The sequence below is a fragment of the Canis lupus genome, chromosome 24 (assembly GCF_048164855.1).
Source record: "Canis lupus baileyi chromosome 24, mCanLup2.hap1, whole genome shotgun sequence".
Lineage (NCBI taxonomy): Eukaryota > Metazoa > Chordata > Mammalia > Carnivora > Canidae > Canis > Canis lupus.
The window spans coordinates 7,199,620-7,223,967 of NC_132861.1; the positions used below are offsets into that span (position 1 = coordinate 7,199,620).

The 24,348-nt window shown below is 37.8% G+C and overlaps 1 protein-coding gene and 1 long non-coding RNA gene across 12 annotated transcripts in view; one reads left to right on the top strand and one right to left on the bottom strand.

The window, feature by feature from the left end:
• The window catches only part of NBEA (neurobeachin), a 674,173-nt gene extending 673,354 nt beyond the window's left edge, over positions 1-819 (bottom strand). For 2 of the 11 annotated variants that reach the window (XM_072795459.1, XM_072795454.1), the window contains exon 1: positions 382-799. In XM_072795459.1, the coding sequence (XP_072651560.1) occupies positions 382-696 (315 nt within the window). In that variant the 5' untranslated portion in view covers positions 697-799. Of the gene's footprint in view, positions 1-381 lie in introns of all 11 variants that reach the window. The other 9 variants (XM_072795457.1, XM_072795452.1, XM_072795460.1 and 6 more) reach the window with 6 other exon arrangements.
• Positions 820-1,265: 446 nt separating this feature from the next.
• LOC140615699 (uncharacterized) lies at positions 1,266-2,439 on the top strand. The gene is made up of 2 exons (XR_012016171.1): positions 1,266-1,392; positions 1,571-2,439. It is a non-coding gene; the product is annotated as an uncharacterized lncRNA (long non-coding RNA).
• Positions 2,440-24,348: the final 21,909 nt, after the last annotated feature.

Here is a 24,348-nt window from a genome sequence, read left to right on the forward strand (position 1 = left end):
GAAAGAACCCCCAGAGAAAAGGAGGCCTCCTCTTCCCCCTAACGAAACTCTCAAGCCGACCCAAAACCTGCAGGGCAAGGAATGATTTCTACTCATAGCCGGGAGAAGTGATAATAAGCGGTGTTAAGTTGGGCACTGCACTCAGGTGGCAGGAGAGGGCCCGAGAGGCGCAGGGAGGCGGCGCGGCTACGGCTGCGCGCAGGCAGGTCACCCGCTGGGCACTACCCGCCGGACGCCCCGTGCTCCCGGGGCCGCGCGGCGAGGGCGACCCCGGGCTGGGGGTGCGGGTGCGGGTGCGGGTGCGGGTGCGTGGGAGCGAGAGGCTGGGGAGCACGGCGATGGGGGCCGCGGGGCAGGTGGGGAGCACGCCTCTTCCCTTACCAGGTTGAGCACCGTCTCCACGATGTCCCTGTTGCTGACCTCTCCGACCTGTATGAGTCCAATCAACACTGCGAATTTCATCCGGATGTTGCGGATCGGCACCGAAGGGTTAATCATCCCCGCGGGCAGCACCACCGAGCCGGAGCCGGACGCCCCCCTCAGCTCGCCCATCCCGGGGCCCCCGCCGCCCCCGCCGCCCCCGCCGCCTCCGCCGCCGCCGCCTCCGCCGCCGCCTCCGCCTCCGGCCCCGACGGCGATGAGCCCCACGGGCTGAGGCTCGAGCCCCGGGCCCGGGCCCGGCTTCTCGCTCGCCATTTGACCCCCTTCTGGGGAGAAGGCAAGAGCAGAGGCGCTGCCTCCGCCGGTTCCGTTACACCTGCCTCGGCCCCCGCCCCCCGGCCGCCGCCTCGGAGCCCCAGCATCCACCAGCGCCGCGGCGCCGGGCCCGCTCCCGCCTGCGCGTCAGCCCGGCCCGCTCCGGCGCCCTCCCCCGCAGAGGCGGCGGGTTATTCCCAGGCTTATTCCCGGCGGCGGCTGCGCCGCAAACCGCTGCCCGCCCGGCTCGCGGCAGTGCCCGCCCAGCAGCTGTGGCTGTGCCTGTGCCTGTGCCGCCGCCGCCGCCGCCGCCTCGCTCTCCCCCTCCCGGTCCGTCCGGCCCGGCCCGCCCCCCGCGGAGATGCGGCCGACGCTCCGAAAAGCCCTGGGGCGCGAGCTCTGGCCGCGACGCTGGCGGGTGCTGGAGCTCGGGCTGCGGCCGCCGCGGCTGACGCTGCTGCCGCCGCTGCTGCGGGCGCCCCCGTTGTTGTGAAGCCCCGACGCCGCCGCTCACTCCGCCATGTTGCCGCCCCCTGCCTGCGGTAGCGGCCGCCGCGCCTGCGCAGAGCCTCCGGGGGCGGAGCCCCGCGGCTCCCCCGCTTCTGCCCTGCCCTCCATCCCTCTCCGCCCACCCGCCCCGACACCCGTGTCCGTCCCCCAACCACCAACCACCAACCACCCAGAACGGATAGACAGGTGAGCAGGTGCACGGGCCGCTGCCAGCCCCTGGGGCGAGCTGCTAGAGGCGGGGCGCGCGGTGGCTTCCTCGTACTTTTCCCCTTGAGGGTGGGATCCCCCTGTGGGGAAGGACACCGTGAGCGTGTCTTGCCTTCGCCGCCTCCCCCTTCTTCCCTCAGTATCCTTTTGCTAACAGGAGGCTCATCGTCTTGGTCTTCACCATTGCGTCCGGCAGCCGCCACGGCCAGTGCCACACGCCTCGGGAGGTAGGGGAGTGGCGGACGGCCTCTTGCCGCCCCTCTTCGCCCTCCTCGCGGTTCCGCCCGCCTGCCCCGCCCCCCTCCACACGCACCCCCAAGCCCCTAATTTCCCAAATAAGAAGTGGCTGGCGAAGCAGAAACAAACGCGCCGTGGAGCAAGAGCTTGCATTGTCCGGGAGGGATACAGACGGAATGTAATGGGTCTTTTTCTACGGCCATGAGGGAGGCTGACACCTGCACACACAGGCACGACTTAAAATAGAACTTGTCACACCGTGATCCGCCCTGGATGGAGCTCTGAACAACAAACAGCTCTCGAGCTCACCTACCAGCCTAAAAAGCCTGCACTGACTGACACTAGAGGGTAGTTCGGTGGGAGCTACAAATCCCACATTTCAAAAATCCCCTGCGATCCTCAGGTATGATGCCAACTAACGATGCTTCCCTTCTCCTGAGTCACGTACAGCTCAAAGATTTTTGAAATTATCTAAGAATATAGGGAATCTTCATGGCCACCTTTAATCTTGAAAAAAGTAGATCGCTCTATCTGCATAAATATCAAAGCAAAAATATTACTGCTTAAGAAAATTAAAATGTGTATAGTAATCTGGCTGCTAGATTACTAAACAAGCGGGACTGCTGTTTTCTCCTTTGAAATGAAGGATGTACTTTTTTGATATTTCATGAAGTATGCCCTTTTCAATAAAGATATATTACAAGCCACCAGAAATACTCAGTATCTTGAGGTACATTCAAGTCATTCTACTTGTCATCTCAAATAAAAAAGAGTCAATATACAAATCTATCATAATTTGTTTTGTGATTATTCACATTTAATTGGACTAGCTAGTCAAGTTATCTGTCAGGATACTGGAACATGGTAAAGTTCTAAAATAGTATAGGTTATGTGTAATGAAGCTCTTCAAAACCAGCACTTATGATTAGTTTTTAATTGTGTATGAATTTGTTTAAACTTGCACTGAATTGATTGAATTATTAAGCAAAAAAAAATCCTTTGGAAAGAAGTGATAATTGCTATGTCCATTTATATTAAATAACAATTGAATTACAAAATGTTATAATGATCGAAACTGTAGGGAAAGCTTATAAAACCAATAACTTTTAATAGTCTGACTTTGATATGCTCTAATTTAAAAATCCTGTGACACATAGCATTTGTGCTATAAATGCCCGTAGCATTTATGGTGTTATCTATTTTTGTGAGCACCATTTTCATTTGTAAATCTAAAATAATATATCTTGAATATGTAAATCCAGATGGAAAGATCATCACACTAGCTTTTTTTCACCTTGCTGTGTGTAAAAATGGCACCAGGTTGTACCTCTTGCTGTTTTTAGATGTCTTGCACGAGTGCTTTGAGAGACAGTGACAGCCTCAACTTTCTATTTCCTTTCCCAGTGAATAGCTTAACATCATTTTAATATCTCCACTTTAATTTTCCCTGTTTTGCTTCTTAAGCACTACGTGTGGCCCTTTGGGTTTTTTTTTTCTTGTTTGTTCATTTCATATTTGTTCATTTTCCTTTAGCAGAGATCGGGAGTGGGTAAAAAGAGTATTACTTTTTCAAAGTAAGAAACCCCAGCTTCTGTTGCAGACTTAATTCAATATTAGAAATATTTAAAAGAGCTTACCAATTAAAAAGCATTCTCCAGTACACTGTCAGGTCCTTGATGACAGTGTGATACTATGGAAAGTGCACAGTCTTTGGAATCATCCTCACAACTTACTACCTGTGCAGCCTACTCAATTCATTGAGCGAAGCCTCCTCATTCACTAACAGGAATGAGAATACCTATCCCATAGGAAAGGGATGAATTCAGTGAAACTACTTGAACTCAGCAGCCAGCACATCGTAAATGTGTCCTCGTTTCCTTAGTATATAGGCACAATATATGTTGAATGACCTGTAAACATGTGTAAAACCAATTACAACTACATACAAGTCTTTATAATTGCACAGTTATATGTTTTCAATACTAACCCCGAAAGCATAAAGTTTAGAAAAGACAGCAGGTTAGTTTCCTTTTAGCCTACAAAGCCTATTTCCCTATAAATGTACAAATAGATTAGTGTTTGCATTAGCAATATTCTGAAATAAAAGATCGTTACATAATAGAAGCTACCTAAAATGTTCATATTTTTAAATCTCCAGATTTAAAATGTTTTATGTGGTGAATATTAGTTTTGTATACATTTTTATTTTAATATATGCATACCCCTACTTCCAAAGGACATTTTTCAGTGATAAGAAGCCCATGAATCTGAGGGGTTTTTTTTAAAGATTTTATTTATTTATTCATGAGAGACACAGAGAGAGAGAGGCAGAGACACAGGCAGAGGGAGAAGCAGGCTCCCTGCAGGGAGCCCGATATGGGACTTGATCCCAGGACCCCGGGATCACCCCTCAGCCAAGGGCAGACTCTGAACCACTGAGCCACACAAGCGCCCCATGAATCTGAGTTTTAAGAAGCAATATTTTTTTTATTTTAATTCCAGTATAGTTAACATTACATTGTTAGACGAGTTTCGGGTGTACACTGTAGTGATTTGGTATTGTAAATGATGTATCAAGAAGCAATATTGCATAGTGATTTTGAACACATGCCCCAGGTTTAGTAGATCCTGAGTTTGGATTCCAGTTCCTGCAGCCACTTATCTGTGTAATCTTGGGCAAATGACCTCCTCAAAGCCATAGTTTATCCTACCCAGAGTTGAGATTCATAGGATTAAAGGATGAGAAGAGCTAATATATTTAATGTACTAATGTAGTAGCAAGCGTCAATCAATATGTTTTTGTTCATTGGCTGTGAAAAAACACAATGTTGTAGTTATTTCTGTGTCTTCAGCACCTAACATGGCTGACTTATAATTTACAATGAATAGATGTGTTCAAAAATGAATAAATAAAAAATAGCAATTCTCCAGGCTAAATATCCCGATTCCCTTGACTTGTTCTTTAAAGAAAAGGTTTCTAGTTATCCTCTAAATTTTATCTGAAAAGTATGTAATAGGTTTAGATCAGTACAAAACAGAGGGTAACTCTTACCCAAAACTCAACCTTTAGAAATATAACTCCTGTTAATGTAACCCCATATCTTCATTTTGGTTTGGTTCTAGGTTTTATGGCAACATAATGCTAATGATTCCTGTTTGGCACATAGTAAGTTCTTAAATAATTTCAATTCCATTATCCTCTCATGTTAAAATTCTTATCAACTGAAATATCAAGATTTTTGTTTCATTTTTATTATTTTGTTTTGTTTATAGACATGCTGCTGCTAAAAAGCAACACAAACCCTACATATAGATTTTGAAATATAAAGTGCAGAATTGTACATACATATTCAGATTTAGTTTAATTCCATTTTTATCTATTCAATTTTTCTATTTAATTTTCTATTTAAATTTAATTTGCTGGGAATTTCTTAATCCTATTTATATCATGCAAAAATTTGTCTTATTATTAGATTGTCAGCATACTTGAGCACAATTCTTCTATGTCTTCAACCAAATATTTGATTGAATAGGATAAAAACAGCTCTATATTCACTAGATACATTGATTGAAATCAATTTACATTTTTCAAACCATAGTCCTCAACCCATTAGTGAGCCATGAAATAGATATAGTAGGTTGCAACCAGCAGTTTAATGAAACAGAATGGAAAATATCAAAATGCATCTATTATTTTAATTGTATACACGCATATATACATATTTATGTACATGTGAGCTTACTAGGTAATCATGTAAAATGTATCTTTTACTGTAAACATAACCAAAAAGTTTGAAAATCACTGATTTAAGTTGTTTTTAAGCACCTGTTTGGCATAATCCTTCAACTATTAAACAGCTACCATCCTGTGCTAACAACTAGCTCATGTTTCTCTAACTTGTGCAGAAGAATATCATGAGAGAACTCGACAACTGGCTAAAGTCTGGATACGCTGTCTCTGTGGGCAAAATTAAAGTAAATACTATAGAGGGATGTGAATTGTTACCGTTTTTTCCAATAACTACAACATAAACAAGAAAATGTGCTTAATATGACATGACTTACTGCTCCCTTTTGTAATGAATGAACCATTCTATAATCTCACCCCCAGGGAATATTAAGCTACCTGCTGTGATTATTCAAGATTTATCTCCTCTTTCTCCCCTTTGGCACTTTAATCTGTGGCCCTTCCCCAAGACTTCTCAAAGACCCCTGAGAATTGTTCAACGTGATCTAGTTTTCAGATTCTTTCAGGATCAATAATTATAATTTGTCCTGCCTTAGGAACTTGAAATCATTTAGACTAGTTCAGTGCCTTTTTACAATTTCTTCACCAAATCTTAATTTCACTTTCCTCCAGCTATGTAGTTCTACCTTTTTCACCCCACTACTTTTTCTCCTGAACAGAAAACACAGACACAAAATAGAAATTCAGTATTTGTTAACAAATTTGACCCAGATTTGTAATGGCTAAAATGTTGATGCTTACTAGCCAACACATATTTGAGGGCCTACTGTGTACAAGAAAGTAGACCCACCAAAATGAATTATTTCAAATTGTCCATTTAATTAGCAAGTCAATACATTAAAAGTATCAAATGAGTGCTACAGAAATAACAGGTACTCTTGAATTTCGAAGGATGTAGACATCATGCAAACAGCATACCACATATGTATACCCTCAAATATCCACATAAACATACATACAAATTCACACCCACATACATGTTCACCATCAGATTAGTCATACTTCTGCCCCTTCTTCCTCAGCAACATGCCCAGCATGTATCTCATTCTTTTCATTCTCAGTGAGATCCTGCTCACTTCATAACTGCTCTTGTCTCCACTCTCATTCTTCGCCAGTCCACCCTGTACACAGTAATTTTCCTAAGGCTCCACCCTGGTGGAAGAAGTAGTGTGGTCAGAATTTTTAGCTTATTAATCATAATAACTTCTAAGTGCATACAAGTCATCTGCTCAAAAAAATCACCCATAATTCTCTTTACCTAATAAATGAAGCCGAGAGTCCATATCTTAGTAACCAATGCCCTCCATTCTTAAGCTTACTTTCTAGTTTACCTCATTCTGCTCTGGACAAAAACCATACAGCAATAGCTCTTAACATTTTTAATTATTTTTCATGAAAAAGAACCATAGTCTCCTGGACTCCTACCTGAGAGATTTATTAATTTAAAATCCATCGAGAAAAATACAGTATTGAAAAGCTATTTTCAATAAAATAATGCTATTCAAATAGTGTTTACATTTTAAAAATCACAACATTTTTATATATTTGAATGCAAACACACACACTGTGTTGTGGGTTGAATTGTGTCCCCCCCTAAATAATATGTTCAAATCCTGCCCCATGTACCTGGGAATGTGACCTTGTTTGGAAGTAGGGCCTTTGTAGATACTATCAAATTCAGATGAGGTTCTACTGGAGTTAGGTAGGCCCTTCAAATATGACTGGTATTCTTATAAAAAAAAAAGGGGGGGGGGAGATACACAGCTGACTAGGCACACAGAAGGATGATGATGGGAAAACAGGCATAGGAAAGAAGCCATGTAAAGACAGAGGCAGAGATTGAAGTAACACTGCCCTGATCCTAGGAAATCTAAGGATTGCTGGCAACCACAAGAAGCTAGGAAAAGGCAAGGAAGGACTTTTTTAAAAGTGACATATACTTGACATACTATGTTATATTTGTTTCAGATGTACAACATAGCGATTTGACAATTTTATACATTACTCTGCTACCATAATATAGTCATCATCTGTCACCATACAACATTATTACAATATTATTGGCTTTATTTCCTATGCTGTCCTTTTCATTTTCATGACTTACCTATTTTATAACTGGAAGTTTGAATCTCTTAGTCTCCTTCACCTATTTCACCCATTCCCCATATACCTTCCCTCTGACAACCCCAGTTTGTTCTCTGTACTTAAGTCTGTTGGTTTTGTTTTGTTTGTTCCTTTGTTTTGCTTTTTAGATTCCACATATAAGTAAAATCAATGATATTTGTCTTTCTCTGATATGGGAAACAGTATGGAGATTCCTCAAAAAATTAAAAATAGAAAAATCATATGATCTAATAATTCTACTACTATTTACCCAAAGAAAACAACATACTAATTCAAAAAGACATATGCACCCCTATGTTTATTGCAACATTATTTACAAAGCCAAGATATGGAAGCAATCCAAGTGTTCATCAATAGATGAATGGATAAAGAGAGTATGATATCTGTCTATCCAATGGGATATTACTCAACCATAAAAAAGAATGAAATCTTGCTATTTGTGACACCATGAATGGATTTAAAGGGTATTATGCTAAATGAAATAAGTCAGACAGAGAAAGGAAATATTCTTTTCTAGAGCCTTCAGAAAAACATGGCCCTGTTGATACCTTGATTTTGAACTTCTAGATTCCAGAACTGTGAGAGAATTAATTTCTATTGTTTTAAGCCACCTAGTCTATGGCATTTTGTTACAGCAGCCCTACAAAACTAATGGACATATATGCAAGATAAATGTGTTTGCATTTTGTATTTGTATTTGTCCATAAACAATACCTGATGTATATAAGCATTCATGGATCACTTTCAATAATTCTGAGGTCCCCAGATAGGGAAACAATGCTTTAACCAAACTGAAGCACTATATTCCCAATTAATACATTATGCTTTCCTATTTTGGTACCTTCCTCATGTTCTTCCTTCTATCTATAGCACTGTCCTCCTTACCCATCCTATTGAAATTCCTTCCAGCCTAAATGCCACCTTCATGAATACATTCAAAATACCACCTAGGTGAAAGGGATCTGAAATTGGTACCCATTTCCAGCATTAAAAAAAAAAAAACAGATTCTGACTTCTTTTTTTTAAAGATTTTATTTATTTATTCATGAGAAACACACAGAGAGAGAGGCAGAGACACAGGCAGAGGGAGAAGCAGGCTCCATCCCAGGACTCCAGGATCACGCCCTGAGCCGAAGCCAGACACTCAACCGCTGAGCCATCCAGGTGTCCCAGATTCTGACTTTTTTGTTGTTTTCAGGTAGTATAGTTGACAAATTTTCACCTAAATAGTTTCCATCTTCACTATCATTTTCCAAAAGTAAGAAATTCACAGGAATATATATATATATATATATATATATATATATATATATATATATATATATATAGTCAGGACTCTATATATATATAAAATCATATATAATCCTATAATCCCTATAATTCCTTCACTGAAAAAAATTTTTTAAAAGAATATATGTAATTATTTTCATACTAATAAACATTGAAAGTATGTTAAAGATGGAGTTTATGGTTGATTGTTGTCAACCATTATAGCTATCATAGACTGTTCATCTACTATCTGCATGCACTTTTACATGTACTAGTACTAATCCTTACTACAGTCCTGCAAGTAAAATCTCATCGTTCCCATTTTTCAAATGAGGAAACTAATATGAAGAGATTGTGAGTTGGGCAAAGTCATACTTTAAGTGACAAAATTGGGATTTGATCCCCCCAGGTATAGCTGGCTAAAGCCTCAGGTGTATTCACTATCCTACATGTTCTACATTGGGACCTGGACTGAGGCCATTAGTTCATTTCTACCAAATTTACAAGAAGAAAGATAATGAGATTGGCGAAGTTTATTTTATTTTATTTTATTTTATTTTGTTTTATTTTATTTTTTATTGGTGTTCAATTTACTAACATACAGAATAACCCCCAGTGCCCGTCACCCATTCACTCCCACCCCCCGCCCTCCTCCCCTTCTACCACCCCTAGTTCGTTTCCCAGAGTTAGCAGTCTTTACGTTCTGTCTCCCTTTCTGATATTTCCCACACATTTCTTCTCCCTTCCCTTATATTCCCTTTCACTATTATTTATATTCCCCAAATGAATGAGAACATATAATGTTTGTCCTTCTCCGACTGGCTTACTTCACTCAGCATAATACCCTCCAGTTCCATCCACGTTGAAGCAAATGGTGGGTATTTGTCATTTCTAATAGCTGAGTAATATTACATTGTATACATAAACCACATCTTCTTTATCCATTCATCTTTCGTTGGACACCGAGGCTCCTTCCACAGTTTGGCTATCATGGCCATTGCTGCTATAAACATCGGGGTGCAGGTGTCCCGGTGTTTCATTGCATCTGTATCTTTGGGGTAAATCCCCAACAGTGCAATTGCTGGGTCGTAGGGCAGGTATATTTTTAACTGTTTGAGGAACCTCCACACAGTTTTCCAGAGTGGCTGCACCAGTTCACATTCCCACCAACAGTGTATGAGGGTTCCCTTTTCTCCGCATCCTCTCCAACATTTGTTGTTTCCTGCCTTGTTAATTTGCCCCATTCTCACTGGTGTGAGGTGGTATCTCATTGTGGTTTTGATTTGTATTTCCCTGATGGCAAGTGATGCAGAGCATTTTCTCATATGCATGTTGGCCATGTCTATGTCTTCCTCTGTGAGATTTCTGTTCATGTCTTTTGCCCATTTCATAAGATAGATAAACCATTAGCCAGCCTTATTAAAAAGAAGAGAGAGAAGACTCAAATTAATAAAATGAATGAGAAAGGAGAGATCACTACCAACACCAAGGAAATACAAACGATTTTAAAAACATATTATGAACAGCTATACGCCAATAAATTAGGCAATCTAGAAGAAATGGACGCATTCCTGGAAAGCCACAAACTACCAAAACTGGAACAGGAAGAAATAGAAAACCTGAACAGGCCAATAACCAGGGAGGAAATTGAAGCAGTCATCAAAAACCTCCCAAGACACGAAGTTTATTTTAAAACAACAAAGTCATCTCGTTTTTGCATGTTTTGTTGAAAGCTACCCACCAAAAGATCATCTCTAGAGTCCATCTGATTTTATAGCTCTATGTCTATGAAGGTTAAAAAAAAACTCCACTAGCCTTTCTGTTTCCTGGTAATCACTTTAATTCTAGACAAAAATTATATGGGATAAATAAATTGTTTTTAATTATATTCATTAAGATTAACCTAAACTTAATTTAATAGTCCCATTAATATATCACTCCTTATTATGCTTTTCTGGCAAAGGATTTGTTACGTGTCTCACTATTAATCTCCTAGTCCCTATTGAAAGTATTATCATTATATGTCTATCTAATTGTAACAAAAAGCATATACTCTGGGTACAAGCAGGAAATGAATGCTATGAGGAAATGTCCAAGAGTCCTTTGGAATAGTTATCTTCTTAATAGAATTTCTTCTAAGTGATAGAATTTTTAGCAAACTTTAAACCAATCAGAAGACGGTGTATAGAATCAATTTCAGCCCAGTACTAGTGCATGAAATTTTGGATTACAGCCTTTCTGTATTGGTGCCATCAGCTATGGATTAACCAGTGGAAGAATGGCTTGAAACAACTACCTCAGTCATCAATTAGCAAGTAGTACATCAAAACAATCTGAGATTTATGCTTTGATTTCCTGAAGCTTTAATTTATCTCTTTTCACTTCTTCCTGAGAGTTTAATCTTATACAATTTCAGATATACATTGTATATAGCCTCTTTATTGTTAGTGTGAAAACAATTCTTAAATCGCATAATCATAAGGTTAAAGGATATCTTAAATGATCCAGATGCTTAATCACATTTAGCATTTGAGTATCTGTTAAATATGCATGAGTGTGTATATTAAACTTTATTTCTGTTTGGCTAATCTACACTCATGAGGAGTAGATGGAATGTCATTTGTTGGCCATAGCTTTATCGCTAGTGTTTTTGTTTATATTAAAACAGACTCAGCCTTATTTATTTTGCAGTAGCAAGAAAACATAATAGCATGTTTCAGGACCAGTCACATTCAGCAAGCATATTAAGGTCATGGCCACATGATTTGCCCTCATAATTCATATCATAGTGTTTTCTTTCATGAGCACAACAGATGGAACCTTCTGTTCAATAAAATAATGCTATTCAAATGGTTACCTTATAAAATACAGCATTTCTCCCAAACATAGCTTATTGTTTTACCATTTCCACCCTAATTCCAAATAATCCTTTGCAGTATGGGATAGTGGCTAAAGGGATGGTTTTGGAATCAGATAGATTAGGTTCAAATCCAGACAAATTGCCTCTGAACCTATTTTTGCACCTGTATAATAAGTGTCACATAGGTATTGCCTGGAAGATTTAAAGAGATAAAGCATATAAAATATTGAAAGCAATGTTTGTAATAAGTACTCCACAGATGATAGAAGTTCTGCTTCTATATTAATACGAAAAGATTTAGTAGAATTCTGTGAGTTTTCAGATTATATAATTAAGTACACTAAAATCCACTTGTATCTTTTTATGCATTGACCTGACCTCCCTTTCTTCAAAGAGCAAATATGACAGCATTATCTTCTTCAGTTTTTTAAATAAATAACTATGTATATACATACACACACAGAAAGACATACATATAATAAATATACTATTTGTTTACTACATAAGACTCTTAACAATTTACTTTTTATCTCAAACTTAAGTCTTTGATCTTTGTTAAGAACACAAAACCAAATTAACTATATATTTTTTCTTTGTTTTTCACTGGGCATAACAAGAGAAGACATATTATGAAATAGGAATCTTTCTCTGAGACTTTATAAAAGTAAGAAAGCCAAAAGAATAAGCAAATAATAACAAAATAATCCTTTATAATTTACTAAGCTACAGAAGTAAACAGTTAACCAAAATGCACCAGAGTTTTAAACTAGACTTTTATTTCATTGTTTCAATATCTGACTTTCTCTACCTTTCATTTTCATTAAACTTTTGTGTTATTGCTTTTTTGGTAAATTAAGTTTAGTACTTTAAGACCTTGCCATGACAGAGCCTTCCTTACTTTTATTTTTTAAAGGGACAGTGAGACTTCATGGGGTAAATTTTTCCAAATTATTTCTTATGTGTGAGTGTTTAATTTTAACATTGGCAGAAACCCGTAACACGATTGGCATCATTCATATGCCATAAATTTCCTAGCTATTGCTAAAATTACCCATTTGGCTTTCAGGTATTAAAATGTGAACTGATAATGGATATTTCTGTAATTCTACTTTCTTTTCCTACTGGTTCTTTGGAATTGTCCTAACTCAGAATATTTATAAAATTTAAAATGTCTTTTATTGTCTCAATACCTCTACTAATGCCTGAACTGAAAATGTTTTATACTGAATCAATGTAAAACATATATTAGCTTTTCACATGTAAACAATACTGTTAATTATTTTGAAAGCTAACTAGAGAGACATAGGTTCAGTACTCTGGAATTGTAAAATGTAATTTATTTAATGTTTAAATAAGGGAAATGCCAAAGGAAATAGAATCACCTAAAAAACAGAACAGAGCTGAGATGTAGTGGAAGTTAGAATACGGCAACTATAAACATAAAATAGTGAATATAATTTAAACATCAATCCTTTTAGCTTTTTGGCCATCTACTACTCAATAAGCATTAAAAGAAAATGAAATTTCATACAACTAATAATTTTATAAGGACTTAATTCCCCAATATTATTACGTAAACAAGTAGCAACTCTATAATTTCATTACAAAATTGCCTTAAAAAAGCAACTAAATAGTATCCAGTAATGAAACCATGAAGTAGGACAACTTCAAGGAGACATTATATATTTCTAACAGTACATATTTCTCATTAAATAAATAAAAGGTATTCTATATTTAAAAGATTGTATATCTATCAGATAATATAACACAAATGGCCTGTTTGATAAGGAGAGAAAACTTAAAGAAGAAATTTTAAAAATCAAAACTTTAGGAGAAATACTTTGAATTTACATATTTGATAAATAGTCTTTATTCACTAGAAACCCTATGATCAATTATTTTTTTAAAAGCCTAAAAGAAAAGGAACATATTTTCTTAAAAAAAAAAAAAGATTTTATTTATTTTGAGAAAGAGCACATGCATAAGCAGGGAAAGGGGTAAAGGGAGAGAGAAGCAGAACAGGGAGCCCAATGCGGGACTCTATCCCAGGACCCTGAGATCATGACCTGAGCCAAAAACAGATGCTTAACAGACTGAGCTACCCAGGCATCCAGGAATATCTTCTTCCTTACTCCACATATCTATTGTGTTCTCTAAGCCATGGATAGTTCCCAGGCACAGGAAATATAGTAAAGAATAAGACAAAGTCCCTGTCCTCATGGTGCTTACATTCTAATAAAGCACACGGACAATAACTTAGCATAATTTATGTAAATAATATGCTGTCAGAAGATGGCATTTTTAAATTAAAAATATGTGGTAGTATAGTCATTTGTTATATGTGTTTTCCTCATTGGATTGGCAGCTACTTGAAGGCAGGGACTATATCTTTCTTAAAAATCTTCCACAATGTACTATGATCATGGACTGAACTGATACGTGGTGAGTACTCAATAAACGTTTGGATGAAGGAAAGGAAGAAATAAATTAAAAGGCAGAAATTTAATAATTCAATAAATTCAACAATCTGATGCAATAATTGCTTATCTCAACAATTAAAGAAGAACAAAGACTTCAAATCAGAATAAAATCATTTCTCTAAATGACTGTTAAATTCCTCAGGACATGAATTTTGAAGAAGGTTAAATTCCTTAAAACTAGCACTCACATTATTGAATATTCACTATTTAGTATTAAGTAAACTATTTCTTGCCAATAAAATGGGAATGAACAACTCTTGTTCTACAATGTGATTGTTGTTAAGAACAAATGAGATAAATCATGATCGTGCTTTGAAAAGTAGAGTTTTCTTTTTCAAAGACCCCATTTATTTATTCATGGGAGACACAGAGGAAGAAGTAGGCTCCTGCAGGGAGCCTGATGCAGGACTTGATCTCAGGATCCTGGGATCATGACCTGAGATGAAGGCAGATGCTCAACCACTGAGCCACCCAGGTGCCCCTGAAAAGTAGAGTATTACAGAGGAAACAATAGCATTAATTCTGGCAACAATCTGGAATGAGTACTACTCTCTCAGTTCTGGAAATGCAGGCAATAGTGAGTCATGATTGTGGGCTCAGAACAGGAAAACTGATTTCATATACTTTATGACAAGTTGTGGGAGTGGTTAGAAGGAGGATAGAGAAGCTCAATGCCCAGAGCTAGTAGTCAGGAATCAAATGTTAGAAATCAAAATTGGTGAGATAAACTACAGTTGGGGCAACTTGAAAAGGCAAGTCAAAGCAACCATGAATCCTCAAGAACACATCAAGAAGACAATCCAAAATTGGGCAAATGGCCACAAATCTGAGAACATAAGACCAAACTTGAGATTCTCAAAATATCTTAAAGCACCTTTATGCCTCAGTTTCAATGCATTTATATATTTCCTTTGGAGGAAAACATGGTCCCTCAGGAACAGATACTCAGGAGTACATGGTTGAGGTAGGGAATATAGGTAAAGCCAAACAGCCAGTTTCTCTCCAGAAAGTTTTTCCAGTAAATATCTTTAGCTAGTTAGAGGACTCTTTCCTATAATCCATTTTCTAATTGGACAGCAGGGTAAAGCTTAGTCAAATTTCTAAATAGATTTCCTCTGGGATTTGCATCATGTTTTCATGATACTGTGAAATATTTTGAAAGAAAAAAAGCCCTCTGAATTAGTGATTTATGCACTCATTACTAGATGCTCAGTATGTATGGTTTCATTTCAGATTGAAATTGCTGACTCTGCTCATTTTCCACGTCCCAAGTTTACCAACTTACCGGTGAAAAATAGTTGATAGATAAATTGTACCGTAACACTGTGTTGTGAATGCGAGGCAAAACCCTTCTGATCATGCCCTTTAGATAAGGACAAATTACTGACATCAGGTATCTGTCTCTCCATTAAATAGTGAACAACCACTGCCACTCGCTAGATGTTTGTACTGATCACCAATGAACTTCAGCCCAGCCTCACTGAGGATTGGTTCTCACCAGGATGGAGGAATGTCATGCCACGAAGGGTCAGGCCTTAGTATTAAGTTTTTTCTGCAAGTATTGTGCATCTATTCCCCCCAAAATGTTATGCCCCTCAGTTCATGGGATATTTTATAGGCTGTTGGGTTCACGAACCATTGGCTTGTATACCTGTGCGTTTACTGAATTCTGATCATTCCATCACATATTCCTGGCAAATGGGTTTTTGAGTACTAGTTTCCCAGATCCAGTATTACACTTAGATGCCTGTTAACTATAAATTGATAAAATAACCATGATATATCAACATAGATGTGGATCCATCCATTACAAATATGTTGGGTATTGATGGCCTCAAAATTTTTTTATATTTGTTGTTAGTATAAAAACAAATAAATGGCCATGTGCAAAATTGTGCAAAACCCAGATTACCTAGTTTCTAATGACGAATATATACTAATTCAAATATATCTATTTATATGTTAATGGCTTTTTTTCCAAACTGGTAAACTTTTTCAGAACAATTATACATTAAAATTGCATGAATTTGCAGTCATTTTGGGGGTTTGCATTAACACCTCTTGATAATTTCTGTAGATTACTAATATATTTTAACTTTCTAGAGCTTTTGGTGTTTTTTTCACCCTCATTTAGAAATACACATGATATTAAATAACATACTACAGTTCGTCAACAATTCACTAATTGCTCTGTTTTTCAAAGCATGCAGGGTAAACATACCAGTGAAAACTCATAAAAATTTATAATACACAGGAATCTTATGATTATGTTTGGAAATATAATATTCATTTAAATTATTTTATTTTTTTCCTTTTGCAATGAAATTTAGTTTGATTGGAAAATTTTAATTCATGATTTTTATGGTTTTTTTCTTTCTTATATTTGCTAGTATCAAGAAATGGTGATCCATTGTGCTGTATTTTTAATTAATATTTATAAGACAATAAATATTTAATTAAAGTCATCAATTTTCCATATTTTATTCGTGTTTGTAACTAAAGAAATATAATCATCTTTTTATTGCAACAACAAAAAATTATTCTCTGTGCCTGTGCTCTTAACTATCATACTCACTCATATAAACCTTGCAATTAATTTGAATTTAGGCATGGAGCATTTACTCATCTGTTTCATGGCATTCAGTGTTATCTGGGAAGATTACTATCCCTGATGCTCAACTGCTCTATGTAGTCCTTGCAGTTGAACAATGAAACTGTTTCTCTTAGTCATACCTTTAATTGAAATTATGAAGGATAAATGTTAATACCTTAACAGAATATTAAATTTCATACATTAACATCATGATTAATGATTATGAGATTAATATTTGATATTCTACTTATTCTTACCATCTTTATTATTGGAAATTTTTCTGGAAGATAATTAACAATTCAAATAAATTTTAGTACACATGTTAACTAGCATTTGACTTAATGTGTCAGAATTAAAGGATTTGTTTTAAAAATAAATACCTGCAATCAAATTCCCTAAGTGTATAATAGCCCACTTGGTTACAGGTAGTTAGCACTTGTTCAATGCTTATAATGACTTAGAATTATGGTAGAATGGGCTTCCCCTAAGAGAATTGTTTTGTTGATTCTGAGTCAGGAGATAGCGATGCCTTTATGCATTTCCATAAATAGAAGTATATAAAGTGTTAGGGTCATTCCTCCTTGGATAGGTAAACCCAGAGTAAGCATGAATCATTGAGACAGCAAGAATAGAACATTACAGATCTAGTGAGACCCTATCTTGGTCAGACAGCGTCACCTGCATTTATATGCCCACATGGGGATTTTAGGAGGCAAGGGACTCTATACTGGGATATGCAGCAGTTACTCCTGCTTGATATGAACACCCAGTTTTGCATTCTTGATTAATAAAATCATAAATATAATCTAATCTCTGTGTGTATTCTCTTGTGAATTTATACCTTACCTAGAAAGTATTGTGTTGGGAGTAGGTATAATATATAAGTTGAATGTGAATGACATTAAACCAGTTATTAGTTTTATCCAATAAAATGTTAATTTAGGTGAGGTTTTTTTCTATAACTAAATTACTTGGTAACAGGAATTTTCTTTTTTAACTTTAAACCCCAAGCAGAATTTTCACCCTTTCAAACAGAATAGTACTTATATTTTACAACTGAATACATTAATTTATGTAACTGTTTTAACATGACATAAGGTGCTTTGCTATATAAGCACCGTTTTCAAAGCTTTTTCAAAACCTCTATTTCCTACCTCTTGATTGGCACCACCAACCCCTCCACCCTTCTTCTGTTCCCTGTTAGTCAGGTCCTGCTGACACTACTTCCTAAGTACTTTTTAGGCTTATCTTTCCTCTTCATCGCCACTGACTAAGTTCAAGTTCAGATCCTCACAGTATTTTGCCTAGGTTATTGCATTAATTAAAGCATTAACCTCCTTGACTCAGGTCTCATTTCTTCTGATCTTTTTTCATGCTGATATCACAAAGATATTTTTTAATGAACTAGAGCTAATTTTATACAAAACAAATACACACATAGATACACACTTTAAATCCCCAGTGACGTTCCCAATTATATATAATAGAGGCACTTAATGATCCGGCCTTGACCTTTCAAATCAAACTTGTCTACTGTTACTACTTCCTTTGCACATTATATTCCAGCTATTTAAGAATATGTAATATTCATGGAGCTCTCCTTGGGGCTCAGTCATTGTATAAAATACTTTATATATATTATGTCTTTTAATCCTCAATAACTTTACTAGGTAGGTCCTATTATTACTCATATTTTATAGTTAAGAAAAGAGGTCATTTTCTGTGCTAAAGTACTTGACATTTGTCATAAGTCTGTATGTCTCTCTCATGCTCCTTCCATTGTTTGGAAAGCCTTTCACAACAGTTTCTTTCTTTTTTTTTTTCTTAGCTTTATCTTTACTTTTATTTATTTATTTTCTTATTTAAATTCCATTAATTAACATATAATGTATTATTAATTTCAGAGGTAGAAGTCAGTGATTCATCAGTCTTACATAAACACCCACTACTCATTACATCATGTGCCCTCCTTGATGTCCATCACTCAGTTTCCCCATTGCCTGACCCCTTCCCCTCCAGCAACCCTCAGTTTATTTCCTATGATTAAGAGTCTCTTATTGTATGTCTCCCTCTCTGATTTTGTCTTGTTTTCTTTTTTCCTCTTTTCCCCTATGATCCTCTGTTTTGTTCCTTAAATTCCACATATGAATGAGATCATATGGTAATTGTCTTTCTCTGGTTGACTTATTTTGCTTAGTATAATACCCTCTAGTTCCATCCAGTCGTTGCAAATCACAATGTTTATAGCAGCAATGTCCACAACAGCAAAACTATGGAAAGAGCTCAGATGTCCCTCGACTGATGAATGGATAAAGATATGATACATATACACAATAGAATACTACACTACCATCAAAAAGTGAAATCTTGCTTATCCCATGAGACTTGACTCCAGCTATCCCATTTTCTTTTTTTTTTTCAAGATTTTATTTATTTATTCATGAGAGACACAGAGGGACAGAGAGAGAAAGAGAGAGAAAAACATAGGCAGAAGCAGGCTGCATGCAGGAAACCTGATGTGGGACTTGATCCTGGGACTCCGGGATCACGCCCTGAGCCAAAGGCAGATGCTCAACTGCTGAGCCACCCAGGCATTTCAGCTATCCCATTTTCATGGAATTTTCTCTATCTCCTTCAGTAGAGTTATAATCTTGGCACCTGTGGAAACTTGCAAAGTTCAGGTAGGTCACTGGGTATGGATAAAATGCAACTGTGATTGAGACAAGCCTGAAATGAATTTATGGCTCTGTTGGATATTGGTTTTATGACTTTGAGAAAGTCACTTCATTGCTCTTAATTTTAGTTTGTTTTGGAATTAATATTTTTTCCAAGAAGTTGTTATAAGGATTAAATGAGTTAATTTTATGAGTCACATCAACCACAGTAACTGGGACATAATGAAAACTCATTAGTTCACTCATCTCTCAGTCCACTGCAGCCCTTGGAACCAGAATGGCAATCGTTCCTCTCATTTGGCTGTAAGGCTACTTCTCCTTTCATCTGTGGCTCTACATTGACTGGTAGGCACTAGTGAGGTGTATAAAATGAATGAATGAACAACTGAATGTTTAGTACTTCATGGCATCATTAAATGAAACTAATTTGCATTTTATGGCCTGCAAATTAGTATAATTAAGAAGTAACAACTGGCAAAGAAAATAAACTCCAGCTATATATTGTGCTTTCCTCACCTAGTATCTAAAACTTTTTCCTCCTGATTAAAAAGTAACTAAATGGTCTCTTTGAATATGACTCAGATTTTCTTTTAAAGATTTTATTTATTTATTCATGAGACACACACACACACACACACACACACACACAGAGAGGCAGAGACATAGGCAGAGAGAGAAGCAGGCTCCATGCAGGGAGCCTGATGTGAGACTCCATCCTGGGACTCCAGGATCATGCCCTGGGTCCAAGGCAGGTGCTAAACTGCTGAGCCACCCAGGTGTCCCTGACTCAGATTTTATGCAAATAAAACAAATTATTGCAGACCAGTGTAGCACTAATGTATTGTGTGATTCTTAAAATCAGTTCACAATCTTATAGTTTTGGGATGAAAAAAATATATATATATTTGTATATATGTATATTTATATACTACAATCTTCAAGTAAGTTGAAGCTACTGCTTTTCTGAGGCTACTCATTATTTCATTTTTAAAAATATTTGGTATTGCCTGATACATTGGTTATAAGTGTTTTTTATGACCAGGAAAAGAAACATACCATAGACAGCTCCCTAGAATTTTGCATTATGAAATATGAAAGTAGAAGTGCAAGAAGTCAACCAAGGTAGAGTGTTTGAGAACACTGTGTGTTATTACTTCTTCCATCAACTTCTACCCTCCCTTTTTCATACTTGTTTATTATATATTTCAAGCCCTATGTATTTGCGGGCTCTTAAACCCAAACCATCTAATAGTAGAAGATACCATAGACGAAAAAACAGAAGGATATTCTAAAAGTGTGAACAAGTTAGAGATCTACAAAATTAGAGATCATTAGAACTAGAGTCCAGACTGACTTAATTACTTTTCACAGAAATTAAACCATAGTCAGGTTGAAAATGATCATGATTTCTAGAAATAATTTTATGTAAACTACTTATGTAAATATATTAAGATATGAATTATTTGCAAAATGAATAGCAGGACCTCTGAAGAGTCCAACATGTAAGTATATAGTAAGAGCATGGGTTTAGGAGCAAAATTCTTATGAAGCTCCCTGTCATGGCTTCTTTTTTTTTTTTTTTAAGATTTTATTTATTTATTCATGAGAAACAGAGAGAGAGAGAAAGAGAGAGAGGCAGAGACACAGGCAGAGGGAGAAGCAGACTCCATGCAGGGAGTCCCATGTGGGACTCCAGGATCATGCTCAGAGCTGAAGGCAGGCACTTAACTGCTGAGCCACCCAGGCGTTCCCCTGTCATGGCTTCTTCAGTAAGATTCCTCTGTTTTCTGAAGCTATCCATTCCATTCCCATTATAAACTTTGTACTAATGTAAAAAAAAAAATAAAAGTCTGTTTCTTTTATGTTTCATGTAGTCCCTGTTCTCCAGTGCTAGGATGTTAAAAATAGTCAGAAAACCCCACCTTTAGGTTTACACCATTTAGGTGTAGGGCTAAAACAGGATGTGAGGTGTTGAACTTAATCTGAGGTCCCTTCTACTGGTAGAGTCCCATTATCCTTCCTCAGACATACGCAGTGACAAAAATAGAAGATGAGATGGCATGTACCCGAGTAACTTTTTAAGTATATAAAAGGTCATTAAGTTAACAATAGAATTGCACAGCATCTATTAACACAAAAATGTGCAATCTCAGTTCTCAAAGAGTTTGGTGTATTAGGTCAGCCCCATATATAATTTGTTTATCATGAGGGTTGAACCTTATGTAAGGAAAATATACAGCTTGAGGGGCTTGTTTTGGCAAGACAACTGAAATACACTAAATTCAATAGAGGAAATCTGTGAAATAGCTTTTCTTAAAGATGTTTAAATGAAAATTATCCGTATCTTAAATGCATATTTGCCTAGGGACAGAGGGAAGGACTAAATAACGTAAGGATGGTGGAGTTTTTGTTCTTTTTTTCTTTTTAAATTCAGTTATTAGGGAACTATTTTGGAAATAAAGTCAAATCCAGATCTTCCTATCCTGCTGACTTCTGCCTGTCATCTCTGTCAGACTGAAACTCCAGCGAAGGGTCAACGAATAGAATGGAAAACATTCTCTAGTTTTGTTTGTAGGTGTTTTTTTTTCTTTTCTTTTTTTTAAGTGACACAGAGAGGGAGAAAGAGACAGAGAGAGAGAGAGAGAGAGAGAGAGAGAGAGGCAGAGACACAGGCAGAGGGAGAAGCAGGCCCCATGCAGAGAGCCCCACATGGGACTCTATCCAAGCAATCCAGGATTGCGCCCTGGGCAGAAGGCGGCGCTAAACCGCTGAGCCACCCAGGCTGCCCTGTTTTTTTCTTTAATGTTCCAACTCACATTGTTGTTACTCCTCCCCACTCCCACTCACCCACAAATTCTGGCTACTAGAATGCACTGGGTTTCTCCAGCCTCCTTGAAGCTTCTCAATACCCATGTGACCAAGTTTGGTGGCTGGTGTATGTCAGGGAAGTGTGTCCTTTTTCTCTTTTCTGTGGCTAGCATGTAGATGTGATGGTGAGCTCTTTTGTACCACAAGAATCACACTCTAGTATTGGGATAAAAACAGAACAGAAGGAGTCTGAGTACTGACCACCACATGAAGTTTCACTGCCTTACCTGCTTGTTTTATTATATAACAGGAAAATAGTCTTTTTAAAAATTTAAATCACTCTTCCTTTGAACCTCTGTAATAACCGCCAAACCTATATCATAACTAATATAGAACTTGGGACTTGAAAAAGGGAATGAACAGAACAAGAACAGAATCTGAAATGTATGGCATTAGTTTAGAGTGCCCCAGAGGTGAAAATGATACAACTGGTGAGTCTAGCTAGGTTATGGAAAAATATTTGGTAAAACTATTGCCTGCGATGTCATAGAAGGCAGTCCACACACCACCTGAGCCTATAACTCCAAAGAGAGCAGATAGAACCATTCCTGATCTTTTAAGTAAGCTGGCTGCTTCTTGCTGCTTTCAGCAAAGCCTTTCAAAGAGAGGAACTCTGGCTACAGCTAGTCAACTTGAAGCAGAGCAGGAAAGATTACAACCACTAAAAGGCACCCTGCCCATGATCTGCCATCTAAGTTGACTGAAAGTCTAGAAGGAGCCTCACAGCATCCTGTCAACACTTCTGCACACTGAAGCAGCCATGACAGGTGGCCCCTAAAGGGGAACCTTAGCAGAAGATAAAATTGTGGCTCCAGGCCATGGCAGCCAAACAGTGAGATCCAACTCAGGAGTGAAAAATTAGTTTAAGAGTGTTGCCATCACACTCAAGACAATTGTTTCATCTGGCCTCAAGCTTCTGCCTTTAAATTTGTAGGTACAGTAAGAGGGGGGCAGAACCCAAAGCCCAGTACATAAAAGTCAAGGAGTTTTCAGGCTTAAAAATCTTACTTAAGATCTTTGGTTTGTTTACATAACTGAACAAAAGCAAACAGATTGGGAGTCTGCTACAGTTTTGAGAGAATTATATTGCCCAAGAAATGACAAATCTACCTTTAAAACCTCTGTTGATGGTTAGATTCCCTAAAGCAAATGCTGAATACCAAATTTGCACCATCAGGAGGCAGCTACAAAATCTGTGCACTCCCACCCCTCTTTACCAAGGATCTATTTCCTTTGTCTATTCAGATACAGATATAATGGATAATGAACTCAGAGCCCATAATAATGGTTGTACTCTGAAAGTAAAACCAGGAATCATGGAGGACAACAGATGAGCAAGTTCCTCCAGAGAATAAAACCAGAGATGTAACAAGGGATTCTACTACATGTCCAGGGCAAGACATTAAAGGAGTTGATAATTTCAAAACTTTTATAATTAATAAAAACCAGAGGTGTTTTTATGTTTCCTGGTCTTTCCTTTCCAAAAGGAGTTATTACAAGCATTGAATTTATACTATATGATTATTATATATGGTTGAATATGGACAAGAGCTGATATTTATTCTTTTAAAGAGCCACCTCTGGACTTTATAAAGAGACTATATATCACTGAGAAAGACATTCTTGTATCCTATATTTAGGTACAAAGGGAAAGGATTGAGTGAGTGGCTAAAGAGGTGCTGTGACAAGTAAGTGTCAAGATCTGTTTTCCTCCTTCTTTATAGTAATTGAATCCCAGTTTTTAGATGGGTTCCTGGGTATTCAGAAGAAAGATTCCATATCTTAGACTCTCCTCAATTACTATGTCATGAGACTACAAAGAAGTGTGGCTCTGCGGTTTAGCGCCACCTTCAGTCCAGGGCCTGATCCTGGAGACCTGGGATCGAGTCCCATGTCGGGCTCCCTGCATGAAGCCTGCATCTCCCTCTGCCTGTGTCTCTGCCCCTCTGTGTGTGTGTGTCTTTCATGAATAAAGAAATAAAATCTTTTAAAAAAAGCATTCTAGTAAAAGTAAAAAAAAAAAAAAAGTCCCTGGGAAGGATCTCACAAAGCAGAGACTTCTCATACTAAATGTTCCGTTA